Source organism: Heliangelus exortis, chromosome 16, assembly GCF_036169615.1.
Source record: "Heliangelus exortis chromosome 16, bHelExo1.hap1, whole genome shotgun sequence".
Taxonomy (NCBI): domain Eukaryota; kingdom Metazoa; phylum Chordata; class Aves; order Apodiformes; family Trochilidae; genus Heliangelus; species Heliangelus exortis.
Window position 1 is genome coordinate 15,627,011 of NC_092437.1, and position 26,558 is coordinate 15,653,568.

Genomic DNA, 26,558 nt, shown 5'->3' on the forward strand with positions numbered 1-26,558 from the left:
GGCTGAACACCCCCAATTCTCAGCCTGGCTCCATGGCACTGTTGCCACTGTCACACCCAAAGGGGTTTTTATCCAAGGAGATGAAACTTCCCAAAGCTTCCCAGTTTTCAGTCATGGTCCTAATGCAGGGAATCTCTACCTTGGCCCCCAGGAGCTGCTCCCCCTGCGCCCAGAGTGTGACATTCTGCGACACTCTGTGACATTCTGTGACACTCTGTGCTCCAGAGCTGCTGACAAGATGGAATTGTCCCCAGCTTGCAGCCAGCCCAGCAGCCACGTGGGGACCTCCCAGGCTCCCCGTGGGGTGAGTTCAGTTTTGGTGCTGAGACTCCAGAGTTTTGGTCCCCAGTGGGGCAGGGGGTGAAGGTGTTGGTGAGCAGACAGGGGAGGCTGCAGCTTTGGTTCCTCAGCCCCATCTTCTTGTGAAGGAGAGCAGGAAGTTTCAGCATGGAGGTTCCTGTGCTGCAGGGCTGGGAGCTCAGGTTCCTGCTCCTACCTCCATCTCTCACCTCTCCCCTGCCCTTGTCTCCCTCTTGCATCTTTGCCCATCTCAATCCCCCTTTCTCTGCCTCTCCTTTGCCACTGCTTTGGGCTGTGAGCCCTGGGTGAAAGTTTGGGTTCCTGGGCAGTTGTGTTTGAAGAACCCTCAGAGCTGTCAGGGACAACAATCCACCTGCTAGGAACCAAATTTGGGTTGTGAAAATGTGATGAGCTTGAGGGGTTCTCACTCCCCTGGTCCAACAATCTGTGTGGACACATCCCTGGGCACTGGGATGGGGCTGGTAGGGCAGAGGATTTGGGGTATGGCTGAGTCCTTTTGGCATCAGACCATCCCCAGACAAGGTTTGGGTTTTGTTTAGTGGTGGAGCATGGAGGGAAAGAGCCCCTGGTCCTGAGGGATGGGATAGGAGCAGAGGGAATGGAAGGAAGCTGTGCCAGGGGAGGTTTAGGCTGATGTCAGGAAACATTTTTTCCCTGAGAGGGCTGTCAGGCATTGGAATGGCCCAGGACAGTGGTGGAGTCAACATCTCTGGAGGCATTTAAAAGGCATTTGGGGCTGGTCCTTAGGGACATGGGTTAGTAGTGAGATGATGGTGTTGGTCAGAGGTTGGACTGGGTGAGCTTGGAGGTCTCTGGAATCTAAACATCCTGGGATTCTGTGACTTCCCCAGGAGCCCGTGGGGTTCTGGATCACATCTCCATATGTTCCTGTAATTTCCTGGAGAAGAGGAAAAATCTCCTGCAGCTGATGTGGGGGGATGCAGGGGGGCATGGCAGCTCTCACCAGAGGCTTCTACAGCTCGGGACAGCTGCAGTTCCTAAAGTGTTGCCAAAGCACTGCCTGGATCTACCAAACCCCATTAACTTTAGGAAGTGTCACAGTTAAAAGTCAAGGGGGGCTTTTGCTTATTACAGAGGTTTGGCCCAGCAGATTCTTTCCCTGGGTCAAGGGAGGGGTTGGGGCTCTGATGCCTTCTGGGTCCCCACAGCTTCCTCCCCCTCTGCTGTTGTCACCCTGGGCAGGACCCTGAAGTGTGTCAGGAACCTCAGCCCTGGGGTTCCCTTTGCAGAGGTGACCCAGGGAGTGAGGATTCTGCTTTGTTCCCCACAAAGCCCCCGGGGTTGTTGCCACCAGAGGGAGGTGGGATGGGGACTAGCAGAGCTCTGAGGAGCCAAGTGAGGTCCAGGGGTGGGGAAAACCTTTACCCAAAGCATTTTTCTTCCAGTTCACAAGATGGAAAGTGCCTGCACATTCTCTTTAGCTGCTCAGCTTATGGTGGTTGTTTTTCCTCAGAATGTGCAGACTCTTGCCCTAGGAGGAGCTGTCAGGGAGAATGGAGTGGAGCAGAGCAGGGAGAGACTCCGTGGGGATCAGGGAAAAGGATGCTGGATGCAGGTAGGGTGGGACCTCTTTGTGTTCAACCACAGGATGGATCCTTTTGTGCCACGGGTGTTAAAAATGCCTTGGGGAGGGCTTTGTGTCTTTCTGTTGATCTGGACAGGCCCATCATGGGGCAGCAGAGGGGATGGGGATGGGATGGGGATGGGATGTGCTGGAAAGACTGTGCTGTGCTCCAGTCACATAGAACCTCTCACTGCATCTTCTGTGTGTCCATGCTTGGAAAGATGGGATGGAGTCAGGGAAGAGGAGCTGGCTGTGACCTGGCACATCAATGGCTTTGTCTGCACCCTGTGTGCATCTGCCCTCCCCTGCCCCCCCTCTCCATCCCCGGGAAAGCTCAGCGGGAGCCAGGGACACCTCTGCTCCCTCTGCTCCTCTCTTGGTGGACCCAGGGAAGTCACCAGGAAGCTTTGCAGCTGCTTTATGGCCTTAACTGGGGAGGGGGTGGTGTGAGTCCCACTGCTGCCCCCTCCCCTCTTCATGCAAGGATTTTTTTGGATGCTCACATCCAGGCCTCCATCAGCATGAAAAACCCAGACCCCATCATGGCCCCACCTACAGCCAGGAGAACTTTGATTGCACACAGGACATGCCTGGGAGCTCTGAAAGTTCCTCACTCTTCCCCCAAACAATTAACAATACCAAACCAGTTGTTTGCTGGCAGACATGGCCCATGAGCTGCTGGCACAGAGCTGATGAGCTGCAGGGCCAGCAAGGCTCAGGGATGGAGCTGGGGAGCTCTGTCCTCCTGCAAACCTGAATGGATGGAAGCTTGACCTGATTTGCATCTTCTTGATGATCAAATGTTGTGATTTGCTTTTTATTTCACACCCCCCCCCCTTCCCAGCTGCAAAGATGTCCAGATGTCAGTCTGACCATGCTGCACCCCTCATCCTGAACCAACTGCTGAGGGATGGAGGGATGGATGGATGGAGGGATAGAGGGATGGAGGGATGGATGGATGGATGGATGGATGGAGGGATGGATGGATGGATGGATGGATGGATGGAGGGATGGATGGATGGATGGATGGAGGGATGGATGGATGGATGGATGGATGGATGGAGGGATGGATGGAGGGATGGAGGGATGGATGGATGGATGGATGGATGGATGGATGGATGGATGGAGGGATGGATGGATGGATGGATGGATGGATGGATGGAGGGATGGATGGAGGGATGGATGGATGGATGGATGGAGGGATGGATGGAGGGATGGATGGATGGATGGATGGATGGATGGATGGAGGGATGGATGGAGGGATGGAGGGATGGATGGATGGATGGATGGAGGGATGAATGGATGGATGGATGGATGGATGGATGGATGAATGGATGGATGGATGGATGGATGGATGGATGGATGGATGGATGGAGGGATGAATGGATGGATGGAGGGATGGAGGGAGGGATGGAGGGATGGAGGGATGGATGGATGGATGGATGGATGGATGGATGGAGGGATGGAGGGATGGAGGGATGGATGGATGGATGGATGGATGGATGGATGGATGGATGGATGGTTGGAGGGATGAATGGATGGAGGGATGAATGGATGGATGGATGGAGGGATGAATGGATGGATGGATGGATGGATGGATGGATGGATGGATGGATGGATGGATGGAGGGATGAATGGATGGATGGATGGATGGATGGATGGATGGATGGAGGGATGGATGGATGGGTGGAAGGATGGATGGATGGATATTCAAGCTCAGCCCAGGCTCAGTGGAGAACTTTCTAGAACTGGCAGGTTAAGAAAGCCTGGGAAGCAGAGTGGCAGCTGGCAGCACAGCAGAGGTGCCAAACGTGCCAGGGTTTGGGTGATGACTGCAGTGCCCGTGAGCACAGCTCTGCTGAGGAAGGCACTGAGGAGACAGCCAGAAGACATCCTGCTTCAGGAGCATTTATTTATTTCTGCTTCAGGAGCATTTATTTATTAGTGCTGTTGGCATGGGCAAACTGGAACAGCAGCTGCATTTTTCCAGTGTGTTATGAGCAAGACCAGTGCAAAGTCCAGAGATTAAAGGCCTGGATTTGTTCCCTGTTCTCCTGCACCAAAGGAGTTCCCAGATCTCCAGAGAGAAAAAGTCCCAGGGCCCCTGTGAACCCAGAAGCTTTGTTCAGCCCAGGGTAAGGGAAAGCAAATCCTGCAGGCAGAGCTGAAGCTTAGGAGGAGAAAGAATTGCTTGCCTGAAACAGGAAAAACAAATGTGTGTGCCAGACAGAGAAGGGAACAAAAGGAAATTAGATTTTCTTTCTTTTATTATACAGGATTGTATGTACAAGGTCACCTTTCTCCCAAACATCAGCATCACAGTCAGTTCATAGCAAAAACTGCAGCTCATCTCAGCCTAGAAAACAGCTCTACAGTGGCTCAGTACAACACAATGGAGAAATTGTACAGGAACCAGAAAAAGGGAGGGGAAAGCACAGGGAGGGGCTGAAATCCCCTCAGCCCCTCAGTAATCAGCTGAAACTAAGAAATGCAAAGAAAAAGTTGTGCTTGAGAGCCATGCTTGCTCCAGGATGGCCCTCGGGGAGGAGGGGGGGGGCGGGAAGCATTGCCCCCAGGACTTGTTTTCCCCTTCACCCTTCAAAGAGAGATGAGGTCTGACTGAGCAGAAAGCAGGAGTCCCATTCAGAGCCTCCAGACACCTGGGGAGCAGAGCTGTGGGAGGGTTTGGCCAAGGAGAAGGTGTGGACACTGTTCTGGATCCAAAGCACTGATGGGGGTGGGTGTGTTTTGGAGGGGCAGAGGGGAGGTGGGCAGGACACATCTGACCCCAATAAAGTGCTGCCTGAGCTTCAGTCCCATCTGCCCCTGAATGCAGAAACTCTGGGTAAGCCCAGAAAGGAGAACGAAGAAGAAGAGAAAGGCTGAGAGACCTCTGCTCACAGGACCTGGGTCAAAAGCAGACTCTGGTTAGGCAGAGGGGGTGCTGGGGGTACTCATTGCACCCAGGCTGGTGCTGGGCACCCCTGCCAGCCCCAGGCTGGAGCTCAGCCCTGCAGCCAGGAACAGGACCCACAGCACAGCCCTGTCCTGCTGGGTCAGGGGGAGAGCCAGAGAGGTGGGGTATGAGGAGACCTGAGCACCCTGGGGAAGGGGCTGGAGAAGCAGGTGGTTACATCCTTCTCAGGGAGCAGCTGGTCCAAGAAAAGGGTCTCCGCCAGACATGGCTGCACCCCCTCATCCTGCAGAGATGTGCTCAGCTTTCACAGTGGAGACCAAACGACTGAAGATGATGCAGGCTTTGTTTGTTCCTGCTTGGGGTCACTTGCTCCCCTGCAGGCAGTGTCCCTTCCCCTCTCTTCAGGCAGCTGCAAGGAGCAGGGCAGATGCAGCAGCAGCCTCTCCTTCCCACCAGGAGGTGACTGTGTACCTGTGTACCTGCAGCAGCTCGTGGGGAGGAGGTGACCACACAGCTCACCCCACAGCCTCTTCTGTGGGAGAACACCAATTGTCCAAACTGAGACAGTACTTTTCCCCCAGTTAGCAAACGCTCTGCCTCTCACCCCGTGTGGGCAAAAAAAGGTCTGTTTTGGGTCAGGCTGAGTTCTCCCTCCCCTGCTGCAGGAGGCTCCATAACTCCTCTGACACACGGGGGGACACAAACGCTCCCCGCTCGCCACTCAGTGCTGGGGTTGGGTCGGGCAGGGTCAGTTCTGCCTCTGCTGCCTGCAGTGCTCTGACCCCACTGCACGGGGGAGTGGGGAGCCACTGGGATGATGAGTTTCTTTGTCTTTGCTTTACAGAGTTCTCTTTGTCTTTGCTTTACAGATGGGAGCGAGATGTCGGGCCATGTTTCTCCTTTGAATGCCAGGTAGAGATGACAGCAGCACTGGGATTCAGCTTGTCTTGCTCAACGTGCCAGGACAGGGTTTAGCCTCGTGCTTTCCTCACACTGGTGCTCACTGCTCTTCTGAAGGGGCAGCAAGGAGAGGAGAGAAGGGGGAGAGGGTAAAAAGGTTCATGATTGGACCTCAGAGATTTGTGATTGAGGGGCTGTTCAGTGCTAGGAAAACATCAGTGGGAAAGAGCATCTTCTGGAGCAGCAACTCCTCCCCCCAGCCCCAACCCCAACACAAATGAAAGCTTCTGCTCAGCATCAGCCCCAAAACAGCAGAGTGAACTGTACCTGGTTACTGTAGTCTGGCATCCTCCATGTCTGTGTAATGGCTGTTCTCCTGGGGGAAAAGGGAACCAGAAACAGGCAATCACCAAGTGTCCCTCCTGCCCTGCCTGGGACACTGGCAACCCGGGTGTGGTGACCTGATGGTACCATGGGGTGGCAGAGCAGTGTCAGGCTGCTCAGCATGGGGCAGGAGGGATGGAACACAGGTGAAGTAGACACCAGGTGCTGTGGGTTCTGGCAGACACAGCCCCAGGAAAAACCAAACATTGCTCTCTGGGTCCTGATGCTGGAAGGGCTCTGCCCAGCAGGCCTGGGATGTGTGAGTCCCTCTGGGATTTTGAAGTCTGGCTCCTGCTGAACCTCAGAGGGACTGGGAGGAACTCTGGGCCACCTTCCCTCAGGTAAAAATCAGGTGTCTGATCTGGGCTGCCCCAGAGTCAGCACCTCTGGTGGGCAGGTCCCAAGGAAGCCCTTGGGCCACCACCCTTGGGCTGGAAGCCTCATTTCTGCACAACCAGGTTAAGCCCAGCACTGCCACAAGGTCCCCTGTGTGCGTCTGCACAGCTCATGCCTTGCTGCAGCACAGGGTGAAGTTAATTTGGGATCTCCAGAGGTCCCTTCCAACCCCACACTTTGATGATCCTGTGGTATCCACAATGACAACTTCAGGCAAGTGAAAGTCCCCTCCCGGAGCCCTTCTGCACAGCAGAAACATCAATGGAATCAGCTGCTCAGGGGCAGCATCTCTCCTCCTGCACAGACCCAATTTTGTGGTGAATATTTTGAAGATGGAAATGGATCTGGGTGATGTCTGCAGATGTGAGGAGATGGGAAAGAAAAAAGAGCCCAGCTCCAACCTCATTAGCAGCAGGGTGGTGTACAGGGCACTGGAGGAGATAAAGAGATTTTTACAGTCAAGGAGACCAACAGGGTCTTTGCAGAGACCCAGCAGGGGAAAAGCCTCAGGACCTGGAATGTATGAAGAAGGGAGAGCTGGAGACTACGATCCAGGGAGCTGTGGATGGGGACTCCTAGGAGAGGGAAGTCTGGAGGCTTGTCTGGCAAGAGAACAAAGGTTCCTTCTCTGCAATTCCCAATCAGGCAGCCCCCTGGGAAAAGGCTCTTAAGGAAAGGCAGGAGAGGTGGCAAAGGAAGAGCTGAGATGCACAGGGGGTTGCCTGGGAACCTGTGACGAGTCAGCTGAGAACTTGTGGTGAGGATCAGGGGAGAGACCAAGGTGGGTGACACCATGGCAGGCACCTGATGGACCCTCCCATCCTTGGGGTGGGTGGAGGAAGCCCCCTGATTGAAGGTATTTGTACCCCTGGGGACTTCACCCCCCCTGACACTGCTGGGAGGGCAGCAAGGCTGGGTGCAACCAACCCAGGAAATTCCAAGAACCATTTCTTGACACAGCCAAGAGAGAAGCTGACCAGGGGAGGCTTTGTTCTGCTGCTGATGGCCAAAGAAGAATTGGTCTAAGATGTGAAGCTGGAGAGAAGTCTTAGCTGCAGTGACCATGAGACTGTAAAGCTGAATACCAGGAGAGAAGTGACCGAGACAAAGAGCAGAATAAAGTCCCTGAAATTAAACAAGCAGATTTTGGGGTTGTTTAGGGATTTTCTTGGCAAAATCTCCTGGGAGATGGTTCATCTGCCTGGAAGCACAAGCAGAGCCTGCTCTGCTGGGTCAGGGATGTGTCCCAGGAGGTCAGGGTGGATGGAGAGCAAGCTCCCAGCTGAGCTTTTTAATAAAACTCCCACTGACCAAGCTTGGGCTCACACCACCCTGAGGCACCCCTTGGCTTAACCATGGAATGTTCACAGGAGCTCTGGTTCACTCAGCTCCCAGGAGACATCTCGGATCTGTCTGCAGGGTACAGGTAGGATCCAGACCAAACTCCAGTTGGAGCTGGAGGATCCAGTTGGATCTTCCCCACTTGTCACCATGGTGTTCACAGCAGGGAAGCCTCTGTGCTGGGTTCTGCCCAAGCATTGGCAGGGCTGGTGCCAGCACATGGCAAGACATAAATCATGTCTTTCCAACCTGAGACAGATGGACTCCTCCTGCTTGAACTGAGCAGACTCTGGGCCAGGCAGGTGCTCAGCCCAAACAGAGTTAACAGTGTTGTGTGATCAGTGAGGACCCAGCACCAAAACAAACAAACAAAAATATTTGGCTGGAGACTGAGCTCATCTGAGACCAGAACTGCTCAACGCAACAGAAAATCTGACTTCAAATCCACCACTTCATGCTATACAGATCTGCACTGTTGGAGCCCAGAGCCCCATTCATCCCTCCATCCCTGCTGGCTGTGTGGCAGGGAGATGCCCTGGAGCAGACACCTCCCAGGGTCACCCCTCCAGGCTGCAAGATCCCCTACCTGACTCCAGGCTTCAGGGAGTTGGGAAGTGACATTTTTTGCATGTATGCAACATTTAAGATACACGTAGTAAGGTTACATGCTGGTCTTTGTATCTCACATTAAGTGTAGTAAATACTATTGAATGCCAAGCCATCTGTGCTTATTATTTGACACACCTAAATTTCCTGATTAGAACTTAATATCCTGTGAGATAAGACCTGAGTGACCTCTTCTCCTGCCACTCCACTGCCCCAGAGCCCAGGGGAGAGATGCTCTTAGGGACTGGTGTGGGCACCATGTCCATGGGCAGCAGGGGGTGAAGTCTGCCAGGCAAAGAGATGTGGGATAAAGGAGTCACTCCCCAGGAACTGGGAAGACTTCAAAACTGTTCAGTGCTGTAAGGTCAGGAGCAAAATCTAAAGGATGTGACTCCTGTGAGTTGCCTTGCAGTGTGTAAGGGAACTCCCCAGCAGACAGACTGCACACTGACCTGCCCCATGCCCTGTGCAGGCAGCACAGGATGGTGCCCAGGGGGGTTCTGAATGTCTCCAGAGGAGACTCTGATGCTGAGCTGCATCCCCACCTCTGCTGCCCCCAGTGCCTGGCTATGGAGGAGCAGAGGTGATGCTGGGGACACTCAGTGCAGGGTGACCCAAAAAGCCTCCCCAGGAGCTGAGCCAGCCTGCCAGCTCCCTGGGGCTGGGGTTCCACAGGAGAGGGGCAACCAGTGCTGCCCTTCTGCCCCAGGATTTGTAAGAACAAGCTGTGAACAGTCATGGGGTTTAAAGACAAAAAATTTCTTTTGAGAAAGAAAAAAACATTGTTCTGGGGGGATTTGGTTATGTGTCAGTAAAACTGTGGTCTCTTACTGAACTCCTCTGGCTGGGAGGTTTCATTACCCAAACTCTTACCAGTTCATCTTCACACTCATCCCGTGCCAGACCTTCCTCCTCCCCCTCGTCCCCGTTCAGTGGCTCCTCTGTGTTGGCCTCTGCCTCTGATGCTGTGTCCTCTGGGGACACTTCACTTTTGCTGCCCTCTGCTTTCTTCCGTACCTCTGGGAGAGCAAGAGCCAAGGCATAGGGATCAGGGGCTGGGGGAGCCCACAGCCTGACCATGATCATCCCCCCAGCCCCCAAAGCCAGTTGGAAGGGAAGGAATGGGTCTGGGTGTTCGTCTGCAATGGGAAGTTTTGCTGATTTTTGACAAAAGGAACCCGGGAGAGAGCAGAGCAGAACAGGTCCTGGTTCTGCAGCCCTCTGGAGTGAGTCTGTGAGGGAGAAGAGAAAAGAGGAGAGGAGAGGAGAGGAGAGGAGAGGAGAGGAGAGGAGAGAAGAGAAGAGAAGAGAAGAGAAGAGAAGAGAAGAGAAGAGAAGAGAAGAGAAGAGAAGAGAAGAGAAGAGAAGAGAAGAGAAGAGAAGGGAAGAGAAGAGAAGAGAAGAGAAGAGAAGAGAAGAGAAGGGAAGGGAAGGGAAGAGAAGAGAAGAGAAGAGAAGAGAAGAGAAGAGAAGAGAAGAGAAGAGAAGAGAAGAGAAGAGAAGAAGAGAGAAGAAGGGTAGAACAGCATAGGGACAGAATAATAGAGGAAAAGAACCCATAGAAATACAAACTCTGTGACAAAAGAAAAGAAAAAGCCCACATAAATTTAAAACCCAATTCCATAATTTAGGCAATTTTGTCATGGAATTTTGGCCTGTGATTCCACGCTGGAACCTGAGGGTTGACACTTCCCTGTTGGAGCCTGGGGGATGCTCTGAGCTGTGATGGTTTCAAGGTCAGTTCTGCTCTTGGCCTGGGCTTGGACCAACCTCGAGGCATCTGCATTCATCCAACTGACCTGCAGACAGCTTCTGCTCTTCAGCAATCTGCTCCAGTCGGCCCAGGAGAGCATCAATGTTGGATTTGATCTGTGTCAGCTCAGTTTTGATTGTCTGCAGCTCGCTGCACTTCACTTGGGAGGAAGAAAGGAAGCAAGAAAAGCTGTTTAGTGCTGGGCAGAGTGGCTGAAGAGCCTGTCCCAGGTCCCTCAGGGTGATGCTGATGTTTGTTGCCTATGGAAGGAGTGGTGGGAGAGGTGCACAGGGCACCCTGCTCAGCCACTGGGCTCAGGGGGGCCTGGTAGGAGAGGCAGCAACCTGTGTGAGGAAAGCTGAGGCCACTGTAACACCATTCCATCTGGAATATTGTGTCCAGTTCTGGGCCCCTCAGTTCCAGAAGGACAGGAAACTGATGAGAGAGCCCAGAGCAGGGGCACAGAGATGATGGAGTGGAACATCTGGTGAGGAAAGGCTGAGGGAGCTGGGGCTCTGCAGCTTGGAGGAGAAGGAGGCCCCCCTTATGTTTATAAATATGTAAAGGTGTCAGGAGGATGGAGCCAGGCTCTGCTCAGGGATGTCCAATGATGGGACAAGGGGTAATGGGAACAGGCTGGAGCATAGGTGGTTCCATATAAATATATGGAAGAATTTTTTCCCTGTGAGGGTGACAGAGCACAGCACAGCTGCCCAGGGAGGTTGTGGAGTCTCCTTCCCTGGAGACATTCAAATCCCACCTGGATGTGTTCCGTGGGACTGCTGGAGGGGACCCTGCTCTGGCAGGGGTTGGGCTCCAGGATCTCTCCAGATCTCTTCCAGACCCTGACTTTCTGTGACTGTGCTCTGGGTGCTGCCATGTGTCCTCAAAAGCCCCCAGGTGCTGGGTGCTGGCACCAGGCTCTGACACACTCAGGTTGCATTTCCCTGCTGCGAGGTGTCTGAAAAGCCCACACTTGGGCTGCTGTCCCCACGAGTTTTGGGTTGGGTTTTTTTTTTAATTTTTCCCCTTGGGAGCTCCTGTTCCTGTGGGTGCAAGGCTGGGGACAGGAGGTCCCTGGGCACCCCCATATCCCCCCCAGACACTCACACTTCAGCCGGGCCGAGCTGCTGGCGATGGCGGCCGAGCGGGCAAAGAGCTTCATGGGCAGCGTGGCCTTCACGCGCCGGACCAGGGGGATGGTGACTCGGGGCCTCTTCACCGGGACCACCCTGGGCACCGGGGAGACCCGGCCCCGGTACTCGAAGAGCCTGGAGCATGGGGGAGAAGGAGAAGAGGGGGTGAAGCAGCCCTGCAGCATCCCCTGCCCCGCCACGCCCTCGGCGGCACCCGAACGGCCCCGCCATGAGCTGGGACACAGCCTGGGCCTCCCACCCCCCTGTCACTGGGACTGAGGGATCCCCCACAGCCCAGAGGGAAGATCCTGCCCCACAAAAAATCCCTTTGGCTGATGCCTGCTCACCTGTCATAGAAGTCGTCCCTGTAATAGTCATAGTCAAAGTCGTAGCCGCTGCAGAGACAGTCAGAGTGGCATGGGTTAATCACTGCTGGCAATTTATTATTAATATTGTTATTGTGATTATTATTATTCCCTCATTGGCTGCTGAGCCTCCCAGGTGCTTTATTTATCCTCCCCCTGCAGAACCTTCCAGCTGGCAGGATGTGCAGACTCATGTGTGGCCATGAGGGTCTGCAGGGAGGGGGCTGAGCCTGGGAAAGGTCTGAGCACAGGAGATGTTGGTAATCACAGAACCACAGAACCATTTGTGTTGGAAAGGACCTTGGAGATCCTCAAGTCCAACCCTTGATCCACTCCCCCCGTGGTTCCCAGCCCATGGCACTCAGTGCCACATTCAGTCTCTGCTTAAAAACCTCCAGGGATGGAGAATCCCCCCCCTCCCTGAGCAGCCCATTCCAATGTCTGATCACCCTCTCTGCAAAGAATTTCTCCTAACATCCAACCTAAACCTCCCCTGGCAGATCTGAAGCTGAAGCTTCCTTAGATATTAGGAAGAAATTCTTAAGCCCATGGCCTCTTGTCTTGTCTCTGCCTGGGAGCAAAGCCCAACCCCCCCCCTGGCTCCAACCTCCTTTCAGGGAGTTGTAGAGAGTGATGAGGTCTCCCCTGAGCCTCCTCTTCTCCAGCCTCAACACCCCCAGCTCCCTCAGCCCTTCCTCACAGGACTTGTGCTTATCCAAACAGAAACAAGATGTGGGTGAATTAAAACCTAGAATCTTGTGGGAATCAGAGGGATCAACCCTCTGACCCACCCAACCTGCTGAGGAGCTGAAATGGTGGCTACTAGGTTGTGCCATTGGTGGTGGGACAGCTGCCATGACACTGCCCATATCCCTCCCTCCTGCCACTCCTCGTACAGCAGGATAGGGGACCATGCCCTGCTGCCACCCTCGTATGGCTTTTATCCTCATACCCTATGTAATTGTTGGGGAGAAGTTGGAGAAATTGATTGTTTATTAATTTAGCATCTTTGCTACCCACCACCATCCCCGGGGGTATTTAAATAGCACATGAACCTGGTCCTTTAGTGGTGAACTTACAGGGCTGGTCAAAGGTTGGACTGAATGACCTTGAAGGACTCTTCCAACCAAAGACATTCTGTGATTCTGTGATTCCAAGTTGTTCAAACCCCTCTCCCCCCAGCAAGCCCCTGCCCACGTCCTTTATTCTTAGGTTTGAACTGCAAATGAACCCACAGTGGGAGCAATGGGTTTCTCACTCCCTGCAGACCCAGCAACACCTCTGCCTGCAGCTGGGCCTTCATGAGGCAACACAATCCAGGTGGAAAGAAAAAAGAAAAACTAAGATGACAGAACAGAGTGATGGGGAGAGGGAAAGAGTCTGGGCCAGGAGAAAGTGGGGCATGGAAAGGATGAGAGCTCAAGGATGTAGCTGGGGTTAAATTTGGTGAGCTGCCTCTTAGGCAAGAAGGGGCAAGAAGAGAGTTTGGCTGGCCAGGGTGGGAGGTGGGAAGCGTGGCTTGGAGCAGAAATTCCAGGCTTGTTGCTGGAACTCCAGGCTGCTGCTTCTATATCCAAAGTGAGATTCCCCTTCCCTCCCCCTTGACCTTCTCATTGGATTTGCAGCAAGGCAAAGCCAAACCCAACCTTTACAAAAAAACATGGTATGTGTTTAACACAGCATTTCTAGAAATTATGGTGCTGTGATTTTTGAAGTCTAACATTTATAAAAATGGGTGGTGGTTAGGAAAGCTATAACCACAGTTGGCTGCAAACCTGGACTATGTGTTTTCCATGAGATATCATAAGTTCTGCTGGTCCAGATGGCAAAGTTTAAACCTGTCACCAATCTGGGAGGAAATATTGCTGAAGCTCAGAGAAGTGCAGTTCTCTGGCCCATATTTAAGCATCTCTGTATTTGTGGGAGGAAGCAAACATGTCTTGTTCCCTCTCTTTTTGCATCCATGTGGCAGCCTGGAGGTGTGAAATCCTGGGATTTCCAAGAGAAACGGATGAGGAGTAAATCAAATGCTCCTTACTGCAACATGTATGGAGTGAACTGGTTTGCTTTATGGCCACCAGCACCCTGTAAGCAGAGTATATGCAGCTAAACAGAAAGATTTGGGTCATCCCCATTTCCACACATCAGCATGGGTGATGTGCAGAACCTTTGACCCCTCACTGGTGTCCCCTGGGAAGCCAGGGGGCCAAACCCTGGTGAAGGGCCAGAGGTGGAAGGAACAATCAGCTTGGTGAAAGCTGCCATGGCCCAGCCCAGAGATTTGGGGAAGGTCTCAACAGGCACCTTGGGGTGGTGGTGGGAGGGCTGCTGAAGCTCTGCAGGGTTTGCCTGTGCCAGAAGAGTGTTACCACCTCTGAGGTTTCCCATTTGTAGCACGCTGCTCTCTGAACCACAAGTTTTTTCACTTCTCTTCCCTCTCAATTTTTTTCCTTTTGTAGAAAAATCTACAGTTCTCTCAAGATTTCCCTTTTTTTTTTTACACCCACCTAAAACCCTAATACTGATTTTAGTATTTACTTCCAAATCCTGACTCACTGCCCCCATCACCACACCATGAGACTGGCATAATAATAATAATAATTTTTAAATAAATCACATATTGGCATAAAAATTATAATAATTTTTAAGTAAATCACATTTTGGGATCTCGTTGCTTGGTTTTGTGTTCTTGAACCTGCACAGTAAGCCCAAGTTTTCCATTCTGCAACTTCAGGCTCAAGAACTTAATGAGTTTCCCCCATACTGCCATGGCTCCAGACTCAGGGTCTGGAGGTTTTCAGTGAAAACGTTCACTTGTGAATATCTTTAAAGTCTCTAGAGGTGACAGCAGTGGCACTCAAGGCTCACTGACATCTGGAACACCCCACATCTCCTACAGACCTATTCCATGTCCTTCGTGTTCCTTAGACCCCTTGGTCACTGCTCCACAGCACAGGTTCCTTTGGGGCTTTCCCTGGCCACCTCCTTGGTCCACCTCTACGGGCTTCCCACTGTCTTCTCAGCCTTTCTCTGTCATCTTTCTTTTGCCCTTTTATCCAGCATCTTTCCCTAAATTATCCCTGCTCTTCCTCAGCTCCCAACATGTGCCACTGTGCCCCATTCCTTGTCCCCAGCTGAAGGAGCTGGGGCTGGTGGAAATGCTCCTCTTGGTACAGCTCTTCCAAGACCTCTGATGTGGTTAAAGCAGGTACTGCTCACCCTTCTCCTGTGGTCTCCAGGACCCACACAGCTCACAGGTTGGACCATGTCCAGGCAGGGTCCCACAATGTGTTGGCCAACCTTGGATTTGCTGCTGAGACCTCTTGGTGGCTCTTGTCCCTGACACTGGGGGGTGTTGCAAAGGCCAAGAAGCCCATGGGAGGAGAAGATCTGAACATGGAGCAGCCCAGGACTGCCTGGGGCGGGGGCCAGGGAGCTCATGGCCCAGCCAGAAAGCAAACACCAGCCCAGAGACCTTGGAGCAGGAAGGTGCCATGGTGGAGTCCTACCTGTACAACGTGGAGGCTGCTCTCTTCAGCCCTTTAGGTCTGTTGGGTTTAGGTTCCCCAGCCATGTTGATATCTGCAATGAACAGACACACAGCTGTGACACAAGTAACAAGAGATAGGACAAGAGGAAATTACCTCAAATTGTGCCAGGAGAGATTTAGTCTGGGGAGGATTAGGAAAAATTTCTTCCCAGAAAGTGTTGTCAGGCCCTGGCCCAGGCTGCCCAGGGCAGTGGTGGGGTCACCATCACTGGAGGGATTTAAAAGCCCTGGAGATGTGGGGCTGAGGGACACGGATAAAGGATGGACTTGATGATCTTAGAGGTCTTTTCCAACCAAAATGATTCTATATTTTTATGACTCAGTAGGTCCGTGCTCACTGGCAGCCATGGAGCAAGGCAAGCTGTGCACAGCCCTGCCTGCAGCAGAAACCAACTCCTCCCACCACCTTTCCTCCTGCTTTCAGTGTGTCTGGGCCCTGCTGCACCCCAACAAGAAGGTAAATACATCCTTGCACTCCTCAAGTCTCTTCCTTTTCCCTTACAAAGTTCCTGACTGTTTGATTTTGAAGTCAAGGGCCCCACTCAGGGTCTGACTCCCCCAGAAATTCAGGACGGGCTTCCCAGGAGAACTCAGGTCTGTTATGACAAACCATGGATAATGTATATAAATATAACTGCTACCAGCTTAGCCCTTGCTCCTTCTGGAGCAAAACTGAAAGGGAGGCAGGAACAGCCAGGAATCCCTGTGGCAGTGCTAAAAAGCTACAGAAGGTGCAGGCACAGGGCTGCAGCCACCCCAGCTGATCTCAAGGGAACATCTTCTGCCAGAGGAGGTGGGACTCAGTCCAATCCACCAAGGAAATTTCTCCTCTCAGTGCTAAATGTGCTGTTGTTTATGAGAACACAGCCAATTCCATGGAGGCTGCTGAGAGCCTGGACAGCTCAGGTTGAGTGTGGGATGAGCTATGGGGAGAATGAGGCTTCACCTCCTCTTTACTTCTTGTCCCAGCAAATTCCCTGCTGGCTTCTCCAATCAGCCCTAAACTTTTTCTGTTCTTTAGGTCCTTCCTGTCTAGATAGGTGCCAGACCACAGGGAACAGCAGCTCTGAGCCAAGCACACCAGGACTTCCTTCTGCAGAGCAAAAGCATTGTTAGCATGGGGCTAGATGTGGGCTGCCCCACAGCATGGGACAGGTCCTTGTGCTGTGCTGGTGGCACAAGCTGGTGGCCACCTGTGAGCTGCAGGTGGATTTGGAGGTGTCCATCTGAGGCTCAGGGTATTGGAATAAAGCCTGGATAAAACACCAGGTGGCCTGGAGACCAGATCCAGCATGGGACTTCTTATTTCAGACTGCTGTGCCAGGGACAGGGCAGGAACAGGCTCCAAGATGCTTTTCCAGATGCCCAATGACCACTGCCTGACCAAAGCAGGCTTGGAAGTAACAATTTTTAATTAAAAATATTGCCTCTATATCCAATTCTCAGCTTTGAGCTGATGACAAGAGCTTCTCCGTGTGTGAAGCTTCATTGCAATCTGCAGACCATGGATGCAGCTGGGAGGGTTTGTTGGTCATTTCTTATCACACAGAAGTGCAGATGAGACACTGATGTTATCTCATTCACCATCAGCTGGCTCTGAAGTCTGAGCTGGTCTGAGTTAGGCTGCCCCATCTCCTGACAGGCAGAGGGTAATGCCTGGTGCAGAAGGGGAACCAGGTCTTTTACCCACACTTGTTCCTTCCCACCAGATCAAGGACCTGGGACGGTTCAGAACTGTTTTACCTTCTACAATCACAGCCCATAATGTGAGGTTTTGGGGCACACAGCAAGGTACTGAAATGCCCAAATGATCATGACCAGTCTCACTTCTATCTCCTGCCCTCATGGGACCCAGGAGACTGCAGCTCCTACCTGAGCTCTGCTGCTCTCCTGCTCTGCCACAGCCTTGCCTGTGCCTGGCCCTGAACCGCACTGATCCTGACCCCCTGCCTGACTTCCCAGCTTGGTCCCAGACCCCCTGCCTGACTCCCCAGCCTGGCCCCAGACCCTCCCCATCACCACCCACCTCCTCAGCCATCACTGGGTCCTCTCTGCCCTGCTCACCATCCTCAGACCCAATTCCGCTCTGCAGCTCCACGTCCCCCTTCTCACTTTGGGCCGGCCCTCCCTCTCTCACTGCTGCCAGGAGCATCCCCCCTGTGTTTCCCATGTACACCCCCTGTTCAGAGGAGGCACTCACCCAGGGTCTGTCCTGCCAGCACACGGCCGTTCTCCCCCAGGACAGCAGCCCGTGCGTGGCGCTCGTTGGAGTACTGGACAAAGGCGTAGCCCTTGTGCACGGAGCAGCCCACCACCCGCCCGTACTTGGAGAAGATGCTCTCCACATCTGACTTCTTCACCACGGCCGTGTTGAGGTTGCCGATGAAGACTCTGGAGTTGATGGACTTGGGGTCGTTCTTGTTGGTGATGTTGCTCGTCTGCACCTTCAATGACATCTTGACCACCTGGGTGGAGGAACCGGGAGTCAGGGAGAGGGACACAAAGGGGTGTGAGATTGGGGGACAGATCTCCCAGCAAGTCCGGAGTGAGGGAACCAGCTCCTCAACTGCAGCGAGGTCCCAGGGGCAGGGATCCAGCTCTGTAGAGCCCCCGTGTGCTGGGGGGGTGACTCTCACACCCCACAAAACACTTGCTGGAAACCTATTTCTGAAGCTGGCACTGGGTGAGTTGGTTGCTTCCAGGGGACAGAAGATTTAAATAAGTTTTACACCTAAATAAAAGCTTTAATGCTGTTATAAAAAAGCTTTTCATTGAATTGTTTTGCTTGAAAAAACTTTAAAGGTCATCCAGTCCAACCATTAACCCAGCTCTACTGAGCCTGTCCCTCAGCACCACATCTACACAGCTTTTAATTGCCTCCAGGGATGGTGATTCAACTGCTGCCCTGGGCACCCTGGGCCAGGACCTGACAACCCTTTTGGGGAAGAAATTTCTCCTAATATCCAAGCTAAACCTCCCCTGGTGCAACTTTAGGCCATCTCCCCTTGTGCCATCACTTTTACTTGGGAGAACAAAACCTCCCCCCCTGGCTCCAACCTCCTCTCAGGGGGTTGCAGAGATCCAGAAGGTCTCCCCTCAGCCTCCTCTGCTCCAGGATCAGCACCCCCAGGGCCCTCAGCCCCTCCTGGGCAGACTTTGTGCTCCAGACCCTTCCCCAGCTCTGTTGCCTTTCTCTGAACACACTCCAGCCCCTTAAGGTCCTTCTTGTCATGAGGGGCCCCACGTTTTAGCCTCCCCACACTGCATTATAGGTCAAAGGACCGCTCTTCCCAAAGCAGTTTGGATTCAGCACCTTTGCTCATTCCCACCTTCTGGGATTTCCCCCTCTGAGCAGCTCCTGGCCTGGACCAGCTCCCACCAGACTCCTGGGCAGCCTCATCCCCCTGGCCCCCACATCCAGCTGGGAGGGGATGTGAGATTTCTGGATGCTAAGGGAAAGCCCGAGGAGTTGAAGCAGCCCCTGAGCTCCGATCTGGTCCCTGCACCCCGCTGCCCACTTGTGCATTTCCCAGCTGGGTTTGGAGCTGAATCTCCTGCAAACAGGAGGGGTCACTGTCTGCTTGGGAATCACTGAGCCACAGCCACATCAGTTCCCAGACCTGCAAGGCAGGATGCTCCAACTTTCTTGCCTGGGTTATCCCATGGGCAGTCCCTGGGAACAGGCACAGGAGGGCAAAGAGGAGCAAGAGATGGGGCTGGAGATGGTGACATTAAAGTCAGGCTGCCTGCTCAGGTTTCTGCAGCAACAATCACAGCTGTTCAAAGACATCAGTTTGATTTTCACCTCCCAGAAACAAGGGGGGGGGATGCTCTGGGCTCACTGCTGAGTGGTTTTTAACCTTGGGAAGGCAGCTCAGGGCTGGGGCACCTTGAGGTGCTGCTCCTCCCCATCCCCTTCCAGCAGCACCCACAGGTATTGCAGCAGCCAGGGCAATGCCACCAGGGTGTCCACAACCCCAGGCAGCCACTGAGCCTGCAACAGGGGACACGCTGCTACCACAGGGCCGCGGTGTCCCCTCCCCAGGAGTCCCCAGCACCCAGGCACAGGGCAAAGCTAAAGCACTTCCAGGCTTGGGGACTTTTCCTCTGTGGGCTCAAAGCCCAGGCTGGTCTGAGCAGTTTGGTGCAAGGTGGGGACAGTGGCAGCTGCCTGGCTGATGGGTGCCCCTCCTGTGGTCACCCTCATCCCCAGGACAGGCAGACTCTGTGCCCACAGCCCAGGCACTGACACCAGCCCCACATCACCCTGGCAATCTTCCTGACAGCCCTCCCCAGGCTGGCACAGCTTGGGAAAAAAGCCACAACATTTCCTGGTGGGCTTTTTGGGGCTGCACCCAAGCTTTCAAGAAGCCCAAGTCCTCCTCCTTCCAGAGCTTCCCCATGGGACATCAAATCTCTGGTTGCTTCCATCTCCTCTTAACCCTGCTTCGGGAACAACTGCATTTATTCCCCCCCACTGCCCCCTGCCTGCTGAGCCCCATTTTGGCTCCTGGGGTGACAGAGCTGTCACCTTGCCCACACTCCCATCCAGTCTGAGGCTTCTCCCACCCCTTGCTGCCACTGGATCTGCATCACCAGGACTGGGTGAGGACTGGGCTCTCAATTCCTTTCATCACTGCTGGGGATACCTGGCAGGGCTGGGGGAGCAGGGGGAGGAGGCAATGGCACAGGAAATCTCATCTGGCTCTAATCCTGTGACTCTATTAACCTGCCCCTGAGGCTGGAAATGATCTCCCTGCTAAATCCAATCCAGAAATAGTTGGGCTTTGTCTGAGTCTGGTTTATTATATTTTCCCTTTCACCTTTACGGATTAAAAGAGCCACGAATTTCGGTTTTATTACTTTGAAAACAATTTGTGGCAGACACAGTCTTCCTAAAAGCACTGGAAAAAAATAACCAAAGGACAGGACTTGTAAAGGCATCTAAGTGAATTAAATTCTCACATCTTTGGCAAGGGGTTCCAAACCTCTTCAGGTTGCTCCAGGTTCCAGTCTCCACAGTAACATCTGTTTAATGACTTTTATTTGAATATATTTTTGTTATGCAGCCTGGAGGGGGTTCATAAGAGAAACTGTCCCCAGTCCTGGTGCAGAAGTGATGAAAAGGAGGAAGAGCCCAGGCTGGCTTTACCTGTTTGGTCACTTAGGGTACCAAGCTTGAGCCTCAAGGACTTGTTTAGAAGAAACCCTGGGTATCTGCACAAAGCCTGGAGGCTTCTCCTGGATGGCAAATCCTCAGGAATCTCCATCCTATACCCACTAGGATCAGCTGTGTGGGACCTTCAGAGAGGTCTCTTGTTGGGTATCTGTAGCCTTGGATGGTCTTGCAGCCCAAGGACATGTCCAGCCTGTTGTCACCCCACGGCTCTCCCTGCCCGGGGTGTTGCAGGACAGGGAGGTCAGCACGTGGCTTTGCACTTGGTGACTCCTGGAGTTGCCAGATCTGAGGCCCTTGTGTTTTGCTTAAGAGCAAATCTGCCCTGGCACCTCTTCCACCCACATCGAGCTGTCACATTGACATCCCTGGTCCTTTCCACTCCCACTTCTCCAGCCTTGCTTATCTGTCAGAGTTTATCTGAGTCTCCAAACCATTTCACTGCCTGCCCATGGACCTCTTCTGCCCCAGCCCCAATCCCCAGGGGAACTCCTCTTGTCACTGGGCAGAGGATGAGCCCCGGGACCCCCCCACCCAGCCTGACCTGCTCCGGACAGCCATGTCCCAGTGTGGATGCCAGGATGCTGCAGGAGATCATGCCCAAAGCCTTCCTGAAGTCAATGTGGACATCACCCACATCATGTCCTTGGCCACACTCTTTGCCACAGCAATGAGGAGGAGGTCAGTACCTCTGGATGTACCATTTCAGGTCCAGCCCAGGTGCAGGCAGGCAGGAGGAATGCTCTCCTCCTCAAAATAAAACCCAGCACCCAAATGAAGCACAACTCTGGTTTCATACCCCATGGCTGAAGAGTCTTCCCAAAGCCTCGCTCTCCTGGAATGTGTCATTCCCCAGCCTGGATCTCTGCCCAGCCCAGCAGTGCCATCAGGGTGCTGAGCTCCCTGAGCCCATGCAGCAGGGATGGGGGTTCAGCTGCCTCTGTGCATGGGATAAAAAAACAACTGGCTGGAGGATTTGGGTGGGATGGGAGGATGTGGGGGCATAAACCACGTGTTTTCTCCCAAATCTAGTGGGCTCCAGGTGCAACATGAGCCAGCTCTGCTGCTGCCAATGGACCTTCCACTCTGTGGCTGTGCTTTAAAAATTAAAGAGGTGGATGAAGGTGAGGAGTTTCCCAGGTGGACACTAAGGTACCAGAAAGACCTTCACCTGGAGAAGGGCATCTCCTAAGGCATCTCTCAAGACATGGCCTTAGCTGCCATGGAGGTGGGGGAAGGGAAGGCCTCTCCCAGGTCCCTGCTCACCCCTCTCCACTTTGCACTCTTCTTGTCTGGTTCCTGGGACCTTCCCCCATGCTTGGACCAGCATCTGCTTGTCCCCTCTCCACCCCACCTGGGATGCTGGGTTGCTGGACTGGGGGGTCCAATAAATCCTGTGGCTGTAGAAGGTGGAGATGGGAGAAGTCCCAATTCCCACCCATTGTGGGGACTGGTGTGGAATGGGGAGCTCAGCATCCACCTCCCTCCATAAAACCTTCCTCTTGGCTCCTGGGTGGAAGTCCTGGTGGCTTCAGGGCCATCTCAGGACATCCCAGGTCTGTGTGGGAGCTGTGCTAATGAGACATGAGACAGAGCCACCAGATGGCAAACCCAGGGTCAGGCAAGGTGACGTGCAGACCACTGGGAAAGACCTGGGAGGAAGCCAAGGAGGACCCAAGGTCTGCAGATGGGATGCTCTCCCAGTGCCATCTGCCCCCTGACAGCTGTCCCTGCCCCAGCAGGGAGTGTCCAGGGCTGGGGAGCTGAGACCCGCACACAGCATTGCTCTGGGGTTTGGGCACCATCAGTGATGCCTCCATTTAACAAGCAACATCCACGGCTCATTCTGCAGCTTATAAAACATTTGGCACTGAGTGTTCAAAACCCCTGTGCAAAGAGTTCCTCTGCTTCATCCCCTGGAGAAAACAGCCTCCCGTGCCTCTCTGTCCCATTCATTCAGTGTTTCTTACACATTTCATATCACTTATCAGCCCCCTTGTTGTAACAGCTGGAAGAGGACATTTGAATCACCTCATATTCCTACTTCATGCTCTGCCTCACTGCATTCCAGCAGAGCCCAGATGAAATCCAGCACAGCATTAGCTTGGTGGCCCTTCCAGATGAAACCTGGGAAGCACAGGGAGTTCTCCAGCCACCATCCCTTGGAAACACCAGGTGACAAACAGTGGGCATGAGTCAGAGCAGAGTATCTTGGAGAGACTCTGCTTAGAAAAACAGACACAGCAGAGACACCAATTACTGTTTACAGATTAATAAATATCCCTGCCTTCAGCAGATGCATTTTCATAGCTATTATTTTACCTTTCAGCTCCCACAACAGCAACAAGACAGACTTGAGCTGGAAAAGGGAACAAGACAAAATGCAGCTAGTAGTGATCCCTGGGCACAGAGAAATAACCTGCACCTGCAGGGCCCCAGAGAACACCAAGGACAGATTAGTTTGAATGTCACTGGTTTCTGCAAGGGAAACTGAGGTCCAGACAAGAGAGGCAGAAGGTGGAGGGGTGTGTGCCACCAGCCTCACCAAAGGTCATCATAATGACACCTCCCACCCCCAAACACCCCTGAAGACAAAGGAGATTTATGGAGACTCAAGGATCGGATGCTCATGAGTTCCTTCCTATCTCCCACTACCTGGGCAGGGACCCCACAAGCTCTGAAGGGGACAGGAGTTGAGTCACACTATGGTGACCCCAGGAAAACATCACCTGCACCCCGAGGCTCTTCAGCCATCCTTTCACCATCATCCCTGCAACCTGACCCTACCCTGGATCCCAGCACCACTGCTCTCCACAGACTGACCACCCCACCATGCATGGCACAAGGAAACCTTCCTGCTGCCACCAGGCTGAGAAGGAAACACAACACTTAACCAACCTTTGTCGCCCAGAAAGCCAAGGATGCCCCGTGCCATTTCCTAGAGGTGCGGAGGAGGTCCCACAGAGCTCCTGTCTGCCTGGACACCCAACAACAGAGTCCTCTCCCCACCATCTCTTCTCCTCTCTCCCTAGGACAGCACAGATGGAAACAACATCCCAGTCCCTGCTTCCACCCAGGAATCCCTTCAAGATATTGATAGGCAATCCAGTAACAGCCCAAGGCCAGAGCTGCTTTCCTTGATAAGCTGTTTTTTCCTCCCTGCTTTAAGTGCCTTGCTTCACAGATCAGGTGTTTAATTGAGAGCCAGGTGCCTGAACACCCCGGGGGCTCAGGCTCAGGGATGAACTGACAAAAGAAGAAGAAAGCAAAGAAAAACCACTGAGCCCCGCACTCCCTCCTGCAGACAACTCTTATTTCAGCCTGACAGCAACACACAGCTGGGCTCTTCTTCTCCTCCTCTCATCCTTGCTCACCAAATGGGAGATGTCCCCCATCTCAGACCAGTAACAAGTTTTCCTAACTTGGTGGCTTTCCACTGGGATCCGGATCAGAGAACCCCAGACTGGCTTAGGTTGGAAGGGACCTTAAAGCTCCCCCAGTGCCACCCCTGCCATGGTCAGGGACACCTCCCACAGCCCAGGGTGCTCCAAGCCCCATCCAACCTGGGCTGGAACAGGGATGGGGCAGCCACAGCTTCTCTGGGCACCGTGGGACAGGGGCTCAGCACCCTCACAACAAAGAATTCCCTCCTGAAGTCTGCTGAATGCCAGCTGAAGACCTCATGCAGGAAGCTCTGGTGCAGGGCAAAGGGACAAATCCTGCCAGGACTGGGGAAAAATTGGCATTTGGCTGAGAAAAGCCCCAGCAAACCTGTGTCTTCCATTGGCCCTGGACAAAACCCCACTCTGCACCAACTCACTGCTTGCTGGAGGCTGCTCCTCTGCTTCCAACCCAAACCTTTAACATCTGCACATCTTTCTTGCCACCTTGTTTTTTCAGGAGGCAGGGGGGCAGCTGCCATGCCTTGGCACAAAGAGATTGGGATGGGTGCCACAGAGTGAGTGAGTGCCCTGGGCAGAGATCAGCCCTGACTCTGGGCTCTGAGGCCTTCCTGACCCCAACAGTCCTTTTAGCAAAAAAAAAGCAGGTTTTCATTAAATAAAAAACAAACACAACAAAAAAACCACAATAAAAACCAAACAAAACCAACCCAACCAAAACTCCAAAACCAACCAACCAAAAAACCAAAAACACCAAGCAAAACAAAACAAAACAAAAAAACTCCACACAAAAACCCCCAAAAAACCCAAAACCAACCAAAAAATCCAAACAAAACTGGACCAGCTACAAGGCAGAGGGACCCCACAAACTGCAATGCCACAGCACCAGCAGCAGCCCAGAAATGCATCTCAAGGCCAAGTCCCCACCACCCCTGTGCCAATCATTCCCCCCTGAGGGCTGCAAGTAATTTGCTAGCGAGTCCCCAGACAGCAGAGCCCAGCTCCAAAGCATTAATTTAATATCCAACACAAACCCTGCAATCATTTTTAATAACTTCTGAGTCCCCACCAAGTCCCCTGCAGACCCCCTCGGGGCACAGAGCCCCCATCTCTCTGTGTGGTTCAAGAACTGGAAGGGAACCAGACCCAGGCCTGGGGTCTTCTGGGGGAACCCAGCTTTGATCCTCCCAGCGTGATGGTTAAGGGATGGAAAGTTACTAAAAAATAAAAAAAGATAAAGCTGTCACCATTATCAAATTTGTCGTGCAGGAGCAGTAATGTCTCCTGGGGGAATCTCCACCCAGATGAGCTGAAGGGGCAGGAGCTGGATCCCAGCTCAGCAGGAGTCAGCCCAGCTGGCTGTGGAGTTCCAGATTCCTTGGAAAATCCTTTCCCCAGGGAGGAGGGGCTTCTGCTGCAGAGACAGCAGCTCCTTGGGTCTCTGCAGTGCACATCTCCCAGAGAGCAAGGGGCACCTTCTCCAGGGAATGAAAATTCTGTTCACTTTCTGGGACTCCACCTTGCAGACAGGACCACAGAATTGTTCTGCTTGGAAAAGACCTTTAAGATCATCAAGTCCAACCAGAAACCCAACTCTCCCACATCCACAGCTTCAACCCTGTCCCTCAGCACCACATCTCCAGGGATTGGAAACCCCTCCAGGGATGATGGGGTCTCCAGCCCTGCCCTGGGCACCCTGGTCCTGACAACCCTTTGGGGAAAGAAGTTTCTCCTAATATCCAACCTAAACCACCCCTGGCACAACTTGGGGCCGTTCCTCTTGTCCCATACCTTGTCCCTTGGGAGCAGAGCCCAACCCCCCCTGGCTCCAACCTCCTCTCAGGGGGTTGCAGAGATCCAGAAGGTCTCCCCTCAGCCTCCTCTGCTCCAGGATCAACACCCCCAGGGTCCTCAGCCCCTCCTGGGCAGACTTTGTGCTCCAGACCCTTCCCCAGCTCCATTTCCCTCCTCTGGACATTCTCCATCCCCTCAATGTCCTTCTTGTCCTGAGGGGCCCAGAACTGAGCCCAGGATTTGAGGTGTGAGCTCAGCAGTGCCCAGCACAGGGGACAATCCCTGCCCTGCTCCTCCTGGCTCTCATGGATTAGCCCAGAGCAGCCCAGGCTCAGGCTTTGTGGGTGGCAAGCACTGACCTGGCTTCTGGCCACCTCTCAGGTGCTCATTTCTTGTTCACATCAGCACCAACCCCAGCCCAGACATTCCCTGTCCCTCACCCCTATCCCCTCTCCATACCCAGGGCCACCCCCAGGGTTGTGTGGATGGGGGAGGCACTGATGCTGCCCCCCAGCTCACTGCACATCCCCAGGACTCTGCTTGCTGCTGGGGGGGACATTTCCCACCTCTCAAGCATGCAGGGCTTGGGTGATGAGCCCAGTTTCAGCCCAGTTTCCACCCTGCACATCTTTTCCTTGGCAGAAAGGAAAGGTGTTAAAACCTGGATGGAGAGCTCAGCACCCACCCAGAGCTGCCTTGGCCAAGATGCTGGGAACCTTGGGGAGCTCTATGGACACCCTGACCTTGCTGCCTGCTCCCCACCAAACATCCAGGGCTTGATCTATGGGGTGGGGAAGCCAGGGGAGGGGCTGCCCACTCCTAGTCTCCTTCCCTCTGTTGAGATGTTGATGATCCTGCACACCAGGGAGGAATGAAGAGAGGAAGGAGCAAAGCTGCCGAGAGGGAGGGAACAAAACTGCCAGCCTGGGCTGG

At 53.4% G+C, this 26,558-nt stretch overlaps 1 protein-coding gene across 2 annotated transcripts in view; it reads right to left on the reverse strand.

The window, feature by feature from the left end:
- Window positions 1-4,155: 4,155 nt before the first annotated feature.
- Window positions 4,156-26,558, reverse strand: part of RALY (RALY heterogeneous nuclear ribonucleoprotein) — a 126,268-nt gene continuing 103,865 nt past the window's right edge. For both annotated transcript variants that reach the window (XM_071759867.1, XM_071759868.1), the window contains 8 exons: window positions 17,455-17,719; window positions 15,214-15,286; window positions 11,687-11,734; window positions 11,314-11,474; window positions 10,250-10,363; window positions 9,324-9,469; window positions 6,051-6,099; window positions 4,156-5,843 (listed from right to left, as the gene is read on the reverse strand). In XM_071759867.1, coding sequence (XP_071615968.1) covers window positions 6,055-6,099; window positions 9,324-9,469; window positions 10,250-10,363; window positions 11,314-11,474; window positions 11,687-11,734; window positions 15,214-15,286; window positions 17,455-17,710 — 843 coding nt within the window. In that variant the 5' untranslated portion in view covers window positions 17,711-17,719 and the 3' untranslated portion in view covers window positions 4,156-5,843; window positions 6,051-6,054. The remainder of the gene's footprint in view (window positions 5,844-6,050; window positions 6,100-9,323; window positions 9,470-10,249; window positions 10,364-11,313; window positions 11,475-11,686; window positions 11,735-15,213; window positions 15,287-17,454; window positions 17,720-26,558) is intronic.